Source organism: Eptatretus burgeri, chromosome 9, assembly GCF_056783735.1.
Source record: "Eptatretus burgeri isolate ZD-2024b chromosome 9, Ebu_testis_v1, whole genome shotgun sequence".
Lineage (NCBI taxonomy): Eukaryota > Metazoa > Chordata > Myxini > Myxiniformes > Myxinidae > Eptatretus > Eptatretus burgeri.
The window spans coordinates 94,956,274-94,973,198 of record NC_140969.1 but is presented as its reverse complement, the minus strand read 5'-3'; the positions used below and the strand labels follow the sequence as shown (position 1 = coordinate 94,973,198).

Genomic DNA, 16,925 nt, shown 5'->3' with positions numbered 1-16,925 from the left:
AAGTGAACAGTTAGTTCTTGAAGTTGATGTGTTGGATGCAGGAGAAATGGGCAGGAGTAAACACCTGAGCGACTTTGACAAGGACCAAATTGTTATGGCCAGACGACTGGGTCAGAAAACCTCTGAAACGGCAAGGCTTGTGGGGTGGTCCAGGTCAGCAGTGGTGAGTACCTACCGACAGTGGTCTGAGGAGGGAAAAACCACAAACGGGCGACAGGGTGTTGGGCGCCCAAGGCTCATCGATGCGTGAGGGCAACAAATGCTATTTCGTGTGGTCCGAATCGACAGAAGGTCTACTGTGGCACAAGTCACAGAAAATTTTAATGGTGGTCACCGGAGGAATGTGTCACAATCCACAGTTAATCGCACTTGGCTGTGTATGGGGCTGTCTAGCTGCAGACCAGTCAGAGTGCCCATGATGACCCCTGTCCAACATTGAAAGCGCCTACAATGGGCATGTGAGCGTCGGAACTAGACCTTGGAGCAGTGGAAGAAGGTCGCCTGGTCTGATGAGTCCCGTTTTCTTTTAGATCACGTGGGTGGCCGTGTACGTGTGCGCCGTTTACCTAGGGAAGTGATAGAACCAGAATGCACTGTGGGAAGACAACAAGCCGGTGGAGGTGATGCTCTGGGCAATGTTCTGCTGGGAAACCCTGGGTCCGACCATTCATGTGGACGTCAATTTGACATGTGTCACCTACCCAAACATCGTTGCAGACCATGTATACCCCTTCATGGCAATGGTATTCCCTGATGGCAGTGGCCTCTTTCAGCAGGATAATGCACCCCGCCACACTGCACACATTGTTCAGGAATGGTTTGAGGAACATGATGAAGTGTTCACGGTGTTGCCCTGGCCTCCAAATTGTCCAGATCTCAATCCGATTGAGCATCTGTGGGATGTGCTGGACTGACAAGTCCGATCCATGGCGGCTCCACCTCGCAACTTACAGGACTTGAAGGATCTGCTGCTAATGTTTTGGTGCCAGATACCACAGGACACCTTCTGGGGTCTTGTGGAGTCCATGCCTCGGTGGGTCATGGCGCTGTTTTGGTGGCACACGGAGGACAAACAGCATATTAGAGACAGGTGGTCATAATGTTTTGGCTCATCAGTATATATATATATATATATATATATATATATATATATATATATATATATATATATATATATATATATATATATATATATATATATATATATATATATATATGTATGTATGTCATAGAAGTGAGGCAATTACGGATTTATTCCTTACTCGTCATCTATCTATAATTCCAGCAATCTCTGTGTGTGTGTCTGTCTGTGTGTGTCTCTGTCTGTGTGTCCGCTGTTTCTCGACAACCACTGGTCCGATCTCATTGAAACTTGCCAGGTATCTTGCTGGGGACCTCAGTATGTGCCTTTTCAAGGTTTGATATTAATCGGACAAGCGGTTCCCAAGTTACGGCCATTTATTTACCAAACCAATGACAGAACACAGTGCTATGACATCACGATTGACGTCACAATTCTTCTTTTTTTTAATTTATTTTTATTTATTTATATTTTTTGCACGATTGACGTCACAATTCTTTTTTTTTGCACGTACGGCCACACACTTATGGGCACGCATGTACAGGCCTGCACGTACAGGCACGCACATACGGGCCCGCACTAGTACTATAAATTTGAATCGTGTCTGGTTTGGAGTTTGTTTGTCTGTGTATTTGTTGACTTTGATGCACTTCTGTATCGCTGGACAAAATTAGTTGCAAACTGGTGCTTGTACTCTACAAGGAAAGTTTTTATCGTGACTTTGAACTTCTGTGTGTGAGCATAATACGGTACAGCAAAATTTTGGGAAATTAGCCCTGGAGTTTGCAAATGTATTGGGAACAAACAGAATTTATCTTAATCCGACTCTTAATATTAATATTATGCCACCAAGGAGAACACAACTATCGAAAATCGAGTTATCGACTTCTCCTCACTACTAAAGGTTGATGACTTCGAGTCTGAGTGGTGTCCCATAAGCTGTTTAGCTTTAGTGTGAGTGAATACAGTCACAAGTTCAATAGGAAGCAAGAAATGGCATATCACTCGTGGGCCAATTTGGCATCGTGTCCACTAAATAATATGATCCATTCAGTGATTCGGGTGTTATAAAAGGCCAGTGCCCATGGGAATAAGCTGCTCACCAAAAGGGGTTCAATGATAGTAGTACTGTGGTTGAAAGGAGTGAAAACCCACTGAAGATAGAGCCACGATGCAGCATGTGGTATGCAGCTCCAGGTGCAGAGAGCAAAATACCGCTGAGGAAAGGGCCACGAACAGACACGTGGTACGAAAATCCATGAGTCGAGAGAGGAAATGTGTCGCTGAAGATATGGCTGCAAATACAGTTCAACTCCAGTGAATTTTTGTTTAACTCCAGTGAAACACAAGTCCTGAGTCATTTCCACGATGGTGTAAATAGCGAGCTGCAAGGCAGGAAAGCATCATCACTATTTCGTTAAAGCCATACTCTCCGCTTGTCCCCCTCTCGATAGAAATGTGGGGCAAAATAATGAGTTAGAAACAAAAAAAATTTAAAACATGCCTACGCTATGCCATTGGTTGAACAAGTAAATGGAACAAAGTTCATGATTTGAAAGTACTAACAAGCTGGCACCAATGAAAAGTACACCACACAACAAACCAAAGATGCTGAATGTCATGAACATCGTGAATATCGACTCGCCCAAAAAAAATTGTCCCGGAATTTAGAACTACCATGCCATTTTGTTATGTTTGTGGGGTAGATGGAGGAATTTCATAGAAAGGAAGGATTGTATAGAGTAACTTGGTCCATAGACGTGTAGGAAACATTTTGATGTAATTTACGTAGGAAAACTATGAGCTTAAGTGTTACGTGTCACCACACAGGAGGGGGGGGGGAGGGGGAGGGGTGCTGTGTTAATTCGGGAGGGTTTAAGGATAATTTCTCCCTGTATATGATTGCCCCATGACCTTTTCCTATGTCTTTGCATTTCGCACATCGGAAATAAAAATGGATCACGTCCTCAAATCGGCAGCACCCGAGCTGCACGTTCCAAGCAGGCAAGAAACCCCGCCTCCAGGAATGACAACGAGCAAACCATGCCCCTAGAGTGGATGATGAATGGGCGTGACGTCAAAGAGGAGGAGGAGGGGGACATTAGAATCGGAGTCAGGACACATAGAAGGTGCGGGACAGAAGTGAGTGAGGAGATGGTGGTTGGAAGAGAAGGGCATTATGTCTAGCTTTCTGTCGACATAGTGAAGAAGGCTGCATGAGTCTCGTGTTCGTGCTGTGGTGAAATTGCTCGCATGTTGGAACAAGATGGTGGCCATCGACTGTTTGGCTGGACCGTGTGAGACCATGCCTCGAAGCCTCATGTTGTGCCATCGGGGAAGAAGGCGGCACCATTTTGCAGAGGAGCGGCATCGGCAAGTGCGATCATGAAAATAAGTTGCACGGCGGTTTCTGAGCCTTGGTGTTGAATATCACCCACCCACATTGTGGTGTATTGGCATACGTGGGCAAGGCACAATGCGGGGAGCGTTGTGGGGGCGTGGAGGAGTGGTTTTGGTAGTCACGTGTCCGCAAGGCTTATAGGTGTTTGCACCGCTCGAGGCGTGTGTGTAGTCTACAGTAGTGTGCATTCGGACGGGCAATAAACAGAGTTCGACTACCCTCATGACTCTCCGTGCCTCACTGCCCTCCGGACATTACATTGGCGACGAGTCTGTTTCGGATCGACGTGTACAGAGTGCCTGGTTTCCTCGGTATTGACTTGGAGTCGTTGCCGGAGCAATTGGATTGTCGGGCGCACGGAGCGCCGGGAAAATCAGCGCAGCTCGCGCGGTTGGAGTTCGACCACCTGGCGAGGAGCCCAGGGAAGCGCATCGCGAGTTTCGCGCGGCCGCACGCACAGTCTTCGGTGCGGGTCGAGTCCTGCGGCCAGACGTCTCGCCGTCACCTACGAATTCGCGTTGAGTGAACTGCAGGACGGCTCGAGGATGGTGGAAGGTCGGGGAACGGCGCACGGACGAGTGCCCGTCTTCGTCGGAGACGACTTCGAATTGTTTTCAGAGCAGTTGGGGTGCTATTTCCACGCGAATGATTAAGACGACAAGAGCAAGCGCAAATCGATCTTGCTCGCCTCGCTATCAACGGAACATTATCGGCTACTAAGTGATTTGGTAGCGCCGGATAAGCCCAGTGACGATGGGCTGTCGTTTCAGGTCGTGGTGGAGAAGATGAAAGCCCACATGGCGCCGGAGAAGTCATTGCAGCTGGCTCGATACCAGTTCGATCACCTCGCGAAGGGTGCGGAGGAGCGCGTCACAGATTTCGTGGCGCGGGTGAAGCATTCGGCCGTGGCTTGCAAGTTCACGGCAGAGGAGCGTCCAGCTCGACTCAGAGATCACTTTTTTTCTGGGCTGCAAGATGCGAAGATGGTGTCGGCGATTCTGCGAATGTGAGGGGTCGACGTTACATTCGACTCGGCAGTCGAGCAGACACTCAGATGTCCGCGCCATCACCGGCCAGGGCGTGACGGATGATTCCAGCTGGGGCATGTTGGATGACCCCGGGGTCCACGCGATGACCCAGGTGCCCCAGGTCACGCGCACGCCTTTCAGTGCGGGCCGTGGCCGCACGCCGCAGTGCGGCCGCGCGGGCAGCGAGATGAACACACAGGGGTGCTGGGGATGTGGAGGACAGCATCTGTGGCGGGTGTGCCCGTATAAGAACACCGTGTGTTTGCATTGTCACAAGGTAGGACATCTGAAGCGTGTGTGTCGAATGGCGGGGGCCGCCGTTAAGGTCTTGGATAGCGAGGTGCGGGACGACCCCAGCGACCTGGATAGCAGCCTGCAGCCGGGGCATAGCGATCCCGGTGGCCCGGAGCAGGAAATGCAACCAATGTTGAGCCTGTTTTCAATTGGTCCAGAGGTGACAAGACCAATAACAGTGGAGGTCGAGGTGAATGGGGCACCGATCGTGTTTCAAGTTGATACCGGGGCTGCAGTGTCGGTCATGGGCGAACGGACCGCTCGTGACCTCCGTGATGTACACCTGGTCAAGACGACCTTTTCGCTGTACACATACACTGGCGAAGCGATTGCACCACTTGCTGTGACAGACGTCTCAGTGGTCTACCAAGGTCAAAGCGCCCTACTCTCATTGTTTGTGGTACGAGGGGAGGGGCCCGCCCTTTTGGGCCGGGACTGGCTGGCTCGCCTCAGGCAAGACGGGATGGCACCAGCCGGTGGCCTTGGACGGCCCGGCACAGAGGAGGAGGAGGAGGTTCCTGTTTCGGAGTTCGTACCTCCAGGTGCACCTGGGTCTCCTTCGGGCCCCATACCTCCGTTTGGGCCCGGGCCTCCCTCGAGACCCGATGGCGAGGTTCCGGTGGCAGGAGACGCGACAATGCAACATCGGTTGCCGTTCATTGCTTCCTCCAACGACGATATATGGTTCTGGAGCAACGGGGGCCATGCCAGCTGCGACAGTCTCTCGGGCGTCCGCTGCGCTCATGATACAGTGCACACCCGTGTCGTGCAGGCGATTTCAGCGGGGGATTGGAGCGAGCCGGTCACGTTCAAGAAGTTCACGGAACGCGACCATCGACGGTGTCCTCGTCGATGTTCAGATGACGACCGGCAAGCAAGTCATCTCAACGTCGTGGCAACCAAGAGGCGTACGCGCAATGTGGTTCATAAATTGCTAATTGTTGTGTATTTGATTCTCGCAGCACGAATGATTCAGCTTGGCGTTGTTAAGCAAATGCCGACAGTCCGCGTGTGAGCATAATATGTTTGGTTGGGATCAATCAATATGATGACCAGTATGATCAATATGATGTGAAGAACTTGCGGACGATCATTGCGAATAAAGAGGTCTTTCTGATCTCCAGCTGCGAGGACAGTCCGCGGTTCGCTACCCTCTCACGTGTGGGAATTATACTGGGAGAACGCGCTGTACGTGAGGGGAAGTTTGCATCTGCGCAGACGATGTTCTTGTTGCTTTATAACATGGCTAAGTGTGATGTGTGGTTTTGTATGGGATTGCTGGGACTGCAGCCGGCTAATTGCCGGTTTGACTCGCATGTGGGACGCTGGCGTTCAGCGTCGCCCCTCCCGTTGCTCTCGCGGGGGCCGGGCCGTTATCTTCCCAGGGCCGCTCCACCCGCTGCTCCGCGCCAGCGGCGGCGCCCTTATGTCGGGCAGGCTCAGCGTGTTTGCCTGTTTCTGTCCGTGGGGGGACGTGCGAGCTTATCAAACGGGCAAGGACGGGCGAGTTTGGCAAGCTTGGACAAACGGAGTTTGTCGGCCAGGGGGCGCGGGAGGTCATCTCGGCGTGTCACCGCGACCTCGCCGGTTGGCGTGTAAGCATGAGCCGCCTGGGGGAGCTTCGGCTGCGTAGTGATGCTGTGCTCCCTGACTTGCTTCTTTATATCTTTAACACGGCCAGGGTTTTTGTGGTCTGCAGCCATCATTGAGTTCGTCGTGCAACTCAGTACTCGAGCACCTGTCCACTGGATTTTGGGATTCAACTCGAAAGGATGAATGATGTGCCAGGTTAACACAGCGGCATTGAGTTTGCAGGTTGTGCAGATGAAGCACGTTTTCTTTTGTGCAGTCTCATCTGGGTTTGCTTCACGGCCACGTGATTAATGCCATTTTTGGCTCTGGTTGTTTTCTGTGTTGTGCTGCCTATGATTTTTGATTAATGTCGTTTTGTTCCGCTTTGTTTTTTTTTTATGCCGTAGTTTGCTTTGCCGATTTTGCTTATCGTTATAATGGTCATTTTATAATCATGTTTTTAGGAGGGAGGAATGTAGTGTATTGACATACGTGGGCAAGGCACAATGCGGGGAGCGTTATGGGGGCGTGGAGGAGTGGTTTTGGTAATCACGTGTCTGCAAGGCTTATAGGTGTTTGCGCCGCTTGAGGCGTGTGTGTAGTCTACAGTAGTGTGCATTCGGACGAGCAATAAACAGAGTTCGACAACCCTCACGACTCTCCGTGCCTCACTGCCCTCCGGACATTACACGCATTACCTCCCATACGCTTCCCCCGAGAAAGTGGCTTGACGCCATTTTTGGGTGCATTTTCCCACGCAGTGACGACGCAGTTTGACAAACCTCAAGCTCCAGAAATTCATCGCTGGGCACACAGCTAAGTGCCGGGAGAAAAGGATGATTTTTCTTTTATTTATTCTGTCCCCTTGTCTGTATTAAATTATTTGTGGAGACGCCTCAAATAGGGATTTAGTTTTACTCACCCAGCCCTCAGCACCCAGTCAGGAAGTGACCACTATATTCGTTATGGGTGTGTGTCTGTCTGTCTGTCTGTCTGTCCCGAGCATATCTCCGTGGGTTTTGATCCGATCCTGATAAAATTTGGATGGGAGGTTTATATCATGATCTAGTTGTGTTTTCCTGAGAATGGACGTGCTGCGCCCATTATGGGTGGAGCCACACCCAAAAAACGCGTATTTTTAGGGGGTAGCCAGTTTCAAGTTACATCTACTCCGAGGGGGTTTGTCGAATCTGGCAGGGGTTTCAGTATTTGGTTAGCCCAATGGCATTGCATAGCCCCACGGAGCTCGATTTTTCATTTTCGTCCCAAGATAAAGGTCACAAGGTCACAAACTTAGAAAATGTCAAAAAAAATCAATAAATTGGGCATCGAGCTCCTTTAGTTTTCAACTGTTTCGAATGAAAGTTGGTATGCAAGTAGTGCTCTTCGAGTACTACAACTTTCATCATTTACGTTTTTCCCGATTCCCGCCAGTTTGGCGGTGGCATCCCCTCGAAGGTCAAAAAATAAAAAAGGCGAACCGTGTACATTGCTCGTGAACCATCGCCGTCGCCAGACATGTTATTATTACACTTTGAATTATTACCATTGTAAATATTTGATTTATTGTCATTAAACCCCCGTATTTATTTAAGTTGCTTGTGTTGTCTATTTGTCGTGGGTTCAAGTATAAACACTTGTGCTGTGCTTCCATCTGCTATGTGCCTTTGCCGCCCTTCCATCCCACGCACGCTATAATCTCCAAGGATCATGTGTTCGCCTCCAAGGGCGAACTGTTCGGTTATTCGTCCAGGTAGGGGCAAACCCTCTGCATACGACAATACACACACACACACACACACACACACACACACACACACACACACACACACACACACACACACACACACACACACACACACACACACACACACACACACACACACACACACGTGACAGAAGTAAACAGACACCATGATTTTTAAAGAATTTATTTATTGAACATTTAAAGTACATTTGATCCATTTTAATACAAACAATATTATTTGGTAGACTTGCCATTTGCAGATTCAACGCTTTCACTCTTTCAGGCATCGAACTAACGAGCTCAGAAATTTTCTATTGTGGGATTTCTGCCTAGGCTTCACGCTAAAGGTTTAGCAATTCTGCCCGTCATGTTGGTTTCCTGGAATTTTTCCACACCGCTCGATCCAATGTGGCCAAGAGGTGTTCAATGGGATTCATGTCAGGAGACTGACTTGGCCATGGAAGTCACTTGATCCCATTTCTGTCCTGCCATTCTTTGATCTTTTTGCAATGTGACATGGAGCTCCATCTTCCATGAACAGAGTGTTGTTTTTCACCATCTGACCAGTGGAGAAGACAGGGAGACGTCCATCCTTAAGGATAGAAATATGCATCGTAGAGTTGATGTTGCCAACACACTCCACAAGTTCTGACCATCCAGTAATCCAGATTGCTCCCCACACCATCACTGAAAAACCAGTGTTTGACAGTTGGCTGCAATTGGTTCAAAGAGAACTCTTGACTGGGAAGTCTCCAGACCATACACGTCCACTGTCAGAAAATTGAGTAAATTGGGACTCATCTGAAAAAAATTACAGTTTGACAAAACTCCAAGGGTCTGGTGGCCATCTCGTCAGCCGACTTCTTTCTTCTTTGAATGTTGGCTGGTCGAAGAAGAGGTTTTCTCCAAGCTGCTCTCCCATAGTAGCCCAGTTGATGAAGGTACCGCACGGCAGTTCTTGAGCTAACTTGGACCTTCTCTGCAACATCTGCTGCCTTGCAAAGGAGAGTTTTCTCAATGGACTGCTTGACAGCTCGAAGACATCTTTCTGAGGGCCCCGATCGACCAGAATGGGAAGCTGTGGATTCCTTACCTTCGCTGGTGAATTGCAAAATCACCCAATTAACCATAACAAGCGGAATTTCAAGGTTCTGGGCTATCTGGTGCTGGCTGACTCCACTTTCAGAATGGCCAACAATTTGTCCTCTTTGGAAATCGGAAAGTTTGTGAGCTCCCTGGGTTTGAGGCAGAGTTAATTCTCATAGAAGACCCAGGAACTCGTTTCTGCAAAGAAATACTCGAATATTAGTACAAATCACTGAGTAAAACTGCGTTACACAGATGAAATGAAGAAATTTAAGGTGTGTATTTACTTCTGTCATGTCTTTGCATGTATATATATATATATATATATATATATATATATATATATATATATATATATATATATATATATATATATATATATATATATATATATATATATATTTGTTGCGGATCCAGGGCTCAAGGCTTGCCATGAGGGGAAGCACTTGGGTCCCTCCCGAACGCCCAGTCTTGAGGCTGCTGGGCACAGATAACTCTGCACACGGGCAGGTTGCTAAGCGACCATGAATGATGATTGGCATGGCCAATCCAGGCAGAGTTACACAATGTCGCGTGATACCTTACCTGTGGATGGCTGGCTAATATAATCGGGGGTCAGTGCCCTCAGCACACACTCGGATTACTGCTGAGCATTACAGTGAGTGTGTGCTGGCTGACAAAGCAAATTATTGGGGTAGAACATCCCGTCTAACCTTACTTGTGCACTGCATCGGACCAATGAAGGAAAAGACAATCGAGATAGATTGGAAATAGCAACAAACAATTATTTATTACAAACACACAAGCAAGCAACCAATCATTTAAAAGCAGGTATTTATAAGCAAGAAAGCAAAAAGGCACACAGGAGCAGATTTAACCATAACACGTATTCTTCTTCAATCTTACTTAAACAAAAGACTTGGCCATCATTCACTCAGGGGCAAAGAATAAAACAAGAAGGACTTGAAAATAAAATAAAAGTAACATATGGAGATAAGGAAAGCAGTCTTTCTTTCTCTCCCTCACGTCACACAAATATACAGGAGAACACGGACAAAAATGGATGGGGAAGATGGGTAGTGGCGATGGGGGGCTTGCAGCCGCGTCCCTGAAGTGCCCGGACCCAGTCGGCGAGTGCTCTCTTGCGTCCAAGATATGTGAGCTACATGTGTGACTCGCCATCCTCTGAATCAAATTCTTCCTCCTCAGGCCCACGTTGATGAGGTGCTGCTGTTCACCCTCCTCGTCCTTCGTGGCTAACAGGATGGAGAGGGCAGGATGACGCTCGTGGAAGGAGTATTCTTTTTCCACAGAAGCTCGACACCAACTCCTCATGAAACCTTCCTTTCTTTTCCCTCACACATTTTTGTTCCTTCCCTCACGAGCATTCTCCGTCTTTTAATCTTCTGCTCATGAATTTGTCTCGTTTGTTTCTCCTTTCTGCTTTCTAAGCAGTCTGCTCAGGAGCGCTCTTCGTCCATACTCACACGAGCTTGTACAGAGTGCGTCTCTGCTTTTCTTGCTTTTTCTTCATATCAGCTTTATTCCCCTCGTCCCACAAGCCTCCCCCCTCCCATTGGTGCGCAGCCGATGGGGGCGGGTGCATGACATCACTTGTGTAAATTGCCACACCATTCTGAGGGAACTTTCAATGAAGCCCCCGCCCCGCCTTCGACACGCCCAAAGCCACAATGAGAGCCCCCAGCCCCTCCCTCGCGTGTGAAACACCCATTCGCATTGTTTTTCTCTGTACCACGCTCACGAGAAGCGCTGCGCCTCACAGGCCACAAGGAGCACCAAGTGCCACGAACATGCATGTGAGACGTAACACGAACATACATGCGAGAGCACCCGATGGTTTACCAAGCGATGCGTGGAATGGAGAGAACAAGGAAAGGAACCCTGCACGCCCGAGGGATGACCGAACAGCCACGGAATTGAAGGTAAGACCGATGAGGTGAAGGGGGATTTTTGAAAGGATGTTTGATAGAAGGGAGATTATTGGTGGACCGTTGAAAGAGGGTAATGAAGGGGTGATTGAAAGTAACAGAGGGATTGAACAGAACGATGGCATGAAGAAAGAAAGATTGAAAGTAAGAGAAGGGGGAGGGAAGAAGACATTACACGGGACAAACAGTCGAGCCAACGCATGCCCCCCAAAAAGACCTTTGACAAGGGACAAAGGACTATCAAAACAAAGACTAATGAAATTACTGATCCTCGGGTCACTTACGTGTCCATGTATGCTCTCCCCGTGGGGTAAGTTTTCCAAAACTATATATATATATATATATATATATATATATATATATATATATATATATATATATATATATATATATATATATATATATATATATATATACATTGTTACGTTTGAGGGGGGGGTATGCATTCAAAGGGTAATTAGAATGTTTAATTAGGTATGCCATGCTGTTCGAGTTTACCAGGATCTCGATGTAATAAGTAGCAATTCAGTGGTGATAAGTTGTCTAGTAAATGTTCATTTCTTCAAGGGGGAAATGATAAATGTCACGTAATTAGATAGGGACACGGGATAGGGTAAGTGTGTCTGGGTAAACCCCTTTTGGTATTCTCTGAAGACTGGCCGTGACGTCACAGGACAGTGCAGCGGATGGCTCCGCCCCGTGATCACGATTGGCGGAAGGCGATGGCGGTGGGCCAATAAACGGCTCGATTGGGAGTGACGAGGACGAAGGATAAAAAGGTTCTGTTCGGGGTCGAAAAGGAAGAGGAAGAAGATTACAACCAAAAAGATCGTGTTTTTTTGGTGTGGTTCCCTGTGGCGGCAGAGAGCGTCCTTGTTGTTGTGGAGAGTCGATCGTGTCTTGGAGCCTTGCTGAGCCTCGTGCCTCACCTTGGTTGGCTCTGGGGTTCTGCTGACTCGGAGTACGGGGTCGAACGGCGGGCGGACCTGCCTCCCTCTCCTGCTCGCAACTTGGCGCCAGAACTGGTTCCCTGGCGGCTGTGAGCGGACTTGGGCCAAGATCAGGAGGTCGACAGCACCACGGTTTCTCCTGCCCCCCTGACGAGAGCAAGGCCAGCTCGTCCGACGCCGATCCAGGGACAGTTGCGTCCACACCACGGTCCAGCCTGACCACCAGAAATAGCTACGTTTTGTGTGTGTGTGTGTGTGTGTGTGTGTGTGTGTGTGTGTGTGTGTGTGTGTGTGTGTGTGTGTGTGTGTGTGTGTGTGTGTGTGTGTGTTTGGCGCCTTAGAGGGATTGAGAACTGTATATTCATTGGAATTGTCTGTGTTTTTCCCCACGCCCGATCCCACACCATCCCGTCGAATCGCCCCGGATCCCTCTTCTTGCCGAGTCTTGTTATTTCTGGTAATAATAAAAACAAATAAACATCATCAACTCAGTGAAAAGTGACTCGTGCCACTTTCCTCGTCCCGTTTGCGGTAGAGCGATTGGAACCGCCATGTTTGGGTTATAAATAAATAAACCGCCTCCATCGTTTCGGCTCATTCTACGTTGGCGGGACTGTTCTACGTGACGTTGGACGTCACAATATATATATATATATATATATATATATATATATATATATATATATATATATATATATATATATACATTAGCAAAGGTATCTGGCATTGCCTGGCAAAGGCAGGTCCCTCCTCACACCGTTCCCCTCCATCCTCCCACTCCTTCCTTACCTCCCATCACCCCACTCCCCTTCTCTCACTCCACCCCTCCCTCCAGATTCCCACCTCACCCCTTCCCTGCTTCCTCCCACCGCATCCCCCCTCCTCTCACCCCACCTCTCACCCATCAAGGCAAACAAAGCTAATTAAATCTCAGGAGGGAAATTTGGAAGGAGAAGGGATTGGGGTGTAGGGGGAGGGGAGTTAACGGGAGTAGACAAGATTATTGTTTTGGATTGGGGACGATCTCAGATGGTGGTGAACAGCTGGGGGAAAAAAAGAGGAAGTGGAGGTGAGCAGTGATCCTGGATTTTAGTTGTTTCACCAGGAGGGGATTGATGGTGGACCGTGTGAACCCTGCAGAAACCTTGGGGGTGACAAAGCATGGAAAAAGCAGCGGATACAATCCCAGAAAGGAAATGTAAGAAGACAGAGAGAACACTGACCTGCCTGTGATGTTGAAATGATGGGCCCATGGACTCGGCTTCATCGCGGGGGATTCCAATGATCTTGAAGACCTTGGTTTCCACGGCATCACACTGAGCAAGATGTGAGGCAGGGGGAGCCAGCCCAGAGAAGAGAGCAGTACTCCATCAAGCCGTGGATGAAGGTCTTGTAGATGGATAGGAGTTCCAGGTGTGCCAAGGAAGGACTTTGGACGACGGAGGATGCCCAGTCAGTGACTGGCTTTGGAGGGCAAATTTGAAATGTGGTTTGGACAAGAAAGATCTTGGCTGAGAGTGAGATCCAGGAGTTTGAATGACTGAACGTCCTCAAGAAGATTGTTAATGAAGTGGATAGGAGGGTTTGCCAGAAGGTCCTTTCAGGAGAGAGAAGAGAGAAGAGAGAAGAGAGAAGAGAGAAGAGAGAAGAGAGAAGAGAGATCTCAGGATTGAAAGACATATTCCAAGTGTTTGATCATCTTGTCATTTTGTCAAGGTTCGAGGGGTAGGTTTTATGGGAATTGAGCACTATTTCAACAGGCCCTTTTCCAGCCACCCCAGCCTCTTTGGCAGTATTTTGAAGGCAGCAAGATGCATTAAATATGTGGTGCCAATGGTCTCATGGAACACAAACCTAACTGGAACATCACTCAGAAGGTTGAACAGTTTACTTTTTGTGTCCCACTGATAGACCCGATCTGGATTCGGACCTGAACCAAAATCGAATCAACTTGTCGTCACCGAACCAACTCATCCACCAAGTTTTGATACAACTCGTGCATTTAACTTTTTGAGATATCATGATATATACATCGTTTTTGGCCCCAATCTCTCAATGGTGAAGAATCACTTCAAAAATTCATGTATCCGAATCTTCACCAAAATCGAATCAATTCTTCCTCGTCACACACCCAACGCGTCCACCAAGTTTCGTCCGAATCTGTTCACAACTTTTTTTTCAGATATCCTGCTCACGGACAAACAGGTGTGAAAACGTCACGTCCATCCATGTCGATCTCCCTTGGGTGGTGGAGGTGATAAACCGCTTCACCAATGCATATCTCGTCCAATCACACAAGATCCGAACCAACGTCACCACTCGTGCGTACGTAATAAATGGATGGCACCAAAAAGGACTCCCACCGACAAACTTCAATCACATCGTTCCCAAGTAGGTCTCGGTATTTTTCATATCATTGGTCAGATCTTTCGACCAATCAGAGAGTGATCACGCAACGTTTGAATGAATGTCGCAGCTTCAGACTATACCATTGTAGAAGATAAGAAGGGGGGTGAAAATGAAACTACAAAAACAAATTGCGCTTATTGCAGACGTTTTAGCAAATATCATCATAAACCAATATATTAGTGTTCTAAAAAAATAATTATAGAGTTTTGTCAAACTAATTTATGCCTATTTTGTTACGTTTTAGCTTCGTGCAAAACACATCAGGACCATCGTTCTGTACGTCATCAGTGGTATTGCCCAGGCTGTGTCGGCACGACCTGCCTTTGTTCCTACTCTCCATGTAAACTTCTTGCCGTTCATTACTGTGCACTCTGCTCGGTAAATATTCGCTTCTTGCATTCTATCGTCTTGTTCGTACTCGCAGCAGGAACGTTGCGGGCAGTGGCGCTGACATGGACATGGACGCGGGCGACCAGGCCTCGACCTACTGGTAGGGTTACAGCACCGTGCGTCTGCCATCTTCCTTCCCAATCCCGTCGATCACCCCGGCGTGGTCAAGTGGACGTGTAACTCGAGCATCCCGTCTGATTTCGGGTTGAACGACGCGAAACGAAGCGACGTGTTCACTGGAAATTAACATTGTCCCGGGAAGATACTAATAGGATCTGTGGCACTTTCGCTGCAAGGCAACGGCAGATGAAAGGCCTCGATTGAGGCCTATACCATGAACAGTCAGAGCTGTGGGCCAGACCGTGTCAAACGGTGCAGGATGTTCCCACTTTGGCTTCCATTTTAATTGAGCATAAAGAGCAAAGCATTGACTAACGGGGAGTGCCGTCCTTTTGACGAGACGTCCATCCGGTTTACCTGTCTAAAGGTGTGTGGATGTTATTGTTCAAGATCCTCCGGTTTCTTGTCCACCAGGGCCTGGGCCCTCCGGCCGTGTATACCATACGGTTGGTTGTAATATGGAATAGGCAAAGCCTAGAAGCGAACGTAGAATTCTTCTTACATTCGCTTCTTAAATATATATCAAATTAAACAGTCTTTTTGCTATGAAAAAATAAATATTACCTTTACAACAACTACACCGCCTAGAACAGGGTCTCATCTAAAAAAAATTAATATTACCTCAACATTATACTTCCACATTACCTTCACAACAACAACTACACCACCTAGAACAGGATCTCATCTGAAAAAAAAAAAAATATTACCTCAACATTACCTTCTCAACAACTACACCGCCTAGAACAGGATCTCATCGAAAAAAATAAATATTACCTCAACATTACCTTCACAACAACTACACCGCCAAGAACAGGATCTCATCTGGAAAAATAAATATTACCTCAACATTACCTTCACAACAACAACTACACCGTCTTGAACAGGATCTCATCTGGAAAAAAATAAATATTACCTCAACATTACCTTCACAACAACAACTACACCGCCGAAAACAGGACCTCATCTAAAAAAAAAATTACCTCAACAATACCTTCTCAACAACTACACCGCCTAGAACAGGATCTCATCGAAAAAAATAAATATTACCTCAACATTACCTTCACAACAACTACACCGCCTAGAACAGGATCTCATCTAAAAAAATAAATATTAACTAATATTAAAATATTAGTTAAATAATAATAAAAAAAAAAATAATATTAAAAATTATTAATAAATATTAAAAATAAATAAATATTAACTCAACATTACCTTCACAACAACAACTACACCGCCGAGAACAGGATCTCATCTAAAAAATAAATATTACCTCAACATTACCTTCACAACAACAACTACACTGCCGAGAACAGGATCTCATCTAAAAAAATTAATATCACCTCAACATTACCTTCACAACAACAACTACACTGCCGAGAACAGGATCTCATCTAAAAAAATTATTACCTCAACATTACCTTCACAACAACTACACCGCCTAGAACAGGATCTCATCTGGAAAAATAAATATTACCTCAACATTATACCTCAACATTACCTTCACAACAACAACTACACCGTCTTGAACAGGATCTCATCTGGAAAAAAATAAATATTACCTCAACATTACCTTCACAACAACAACTACACCGCCGAAAACAGGACCTCATCTAAAAAAAAAAAATTACCTCAACATTACCTTCTCAACAACTACACCGCCTAGAACAGGATCTCATCGAAAAAAATAAATATTACCTCAACATTACCTTCACAACAACTACACCGCCGAGAACAGGATCTCATCTAAAAAAATAAATATTACCTCAACATTACCTTCACAACAACAACTACACCGCCTAGAACAGGATCTCATCTAAAAAATAAATATTACCTCAACATTTACCTCAACATTACCTTCACAACAACAACTACACTGCCGAGAACAGGATCTCATCTAA

The 16,925-nt window shown here is 47.0% G+C and overlaps 1 protein-coding gene and 1 long non-coding RNA gene across 2 annotated transcripts in view; one reads left to right on the top strand and one right to left on the bottom strand.

Moving 5' to 3' along the window:
• Positions 1-1,771: 1,771 nt before the first annotated feature.
• Positions 1,772-16,925, bottom strand: part of LOC147020663 (uncharacterized) — a 49,970-nt gene continuing 34,816 nt past the window's right edge. The window contains exon 4 of the long non-coding RNA XR_015061920.1: positions 1,772-2,466. This is a non-coding gene — a long non-coding RNA (uncharacterized LOC147020663). The remainder of the gene's footprint in view (positions 2,467-16,925) is intronic.
• TDG (thymine DNA glycosylase) overlaps positions 14,780-16,925 on the top strand; it is a 34,516-nt gene continuing 32,370 nt past the window's right edge. The window contains exon 1 of the mRNA XM_085896197.1: positions 14,780-15,007. Coding sequence (XP_085752323.1) covers positions 14,970-15,007 — 38 coding nt within the window. The 5' untranslated portion in view covers positions 14,780-14,969. The remainder of the gene's footprint in view (positions 15,008-16,925) is intronic.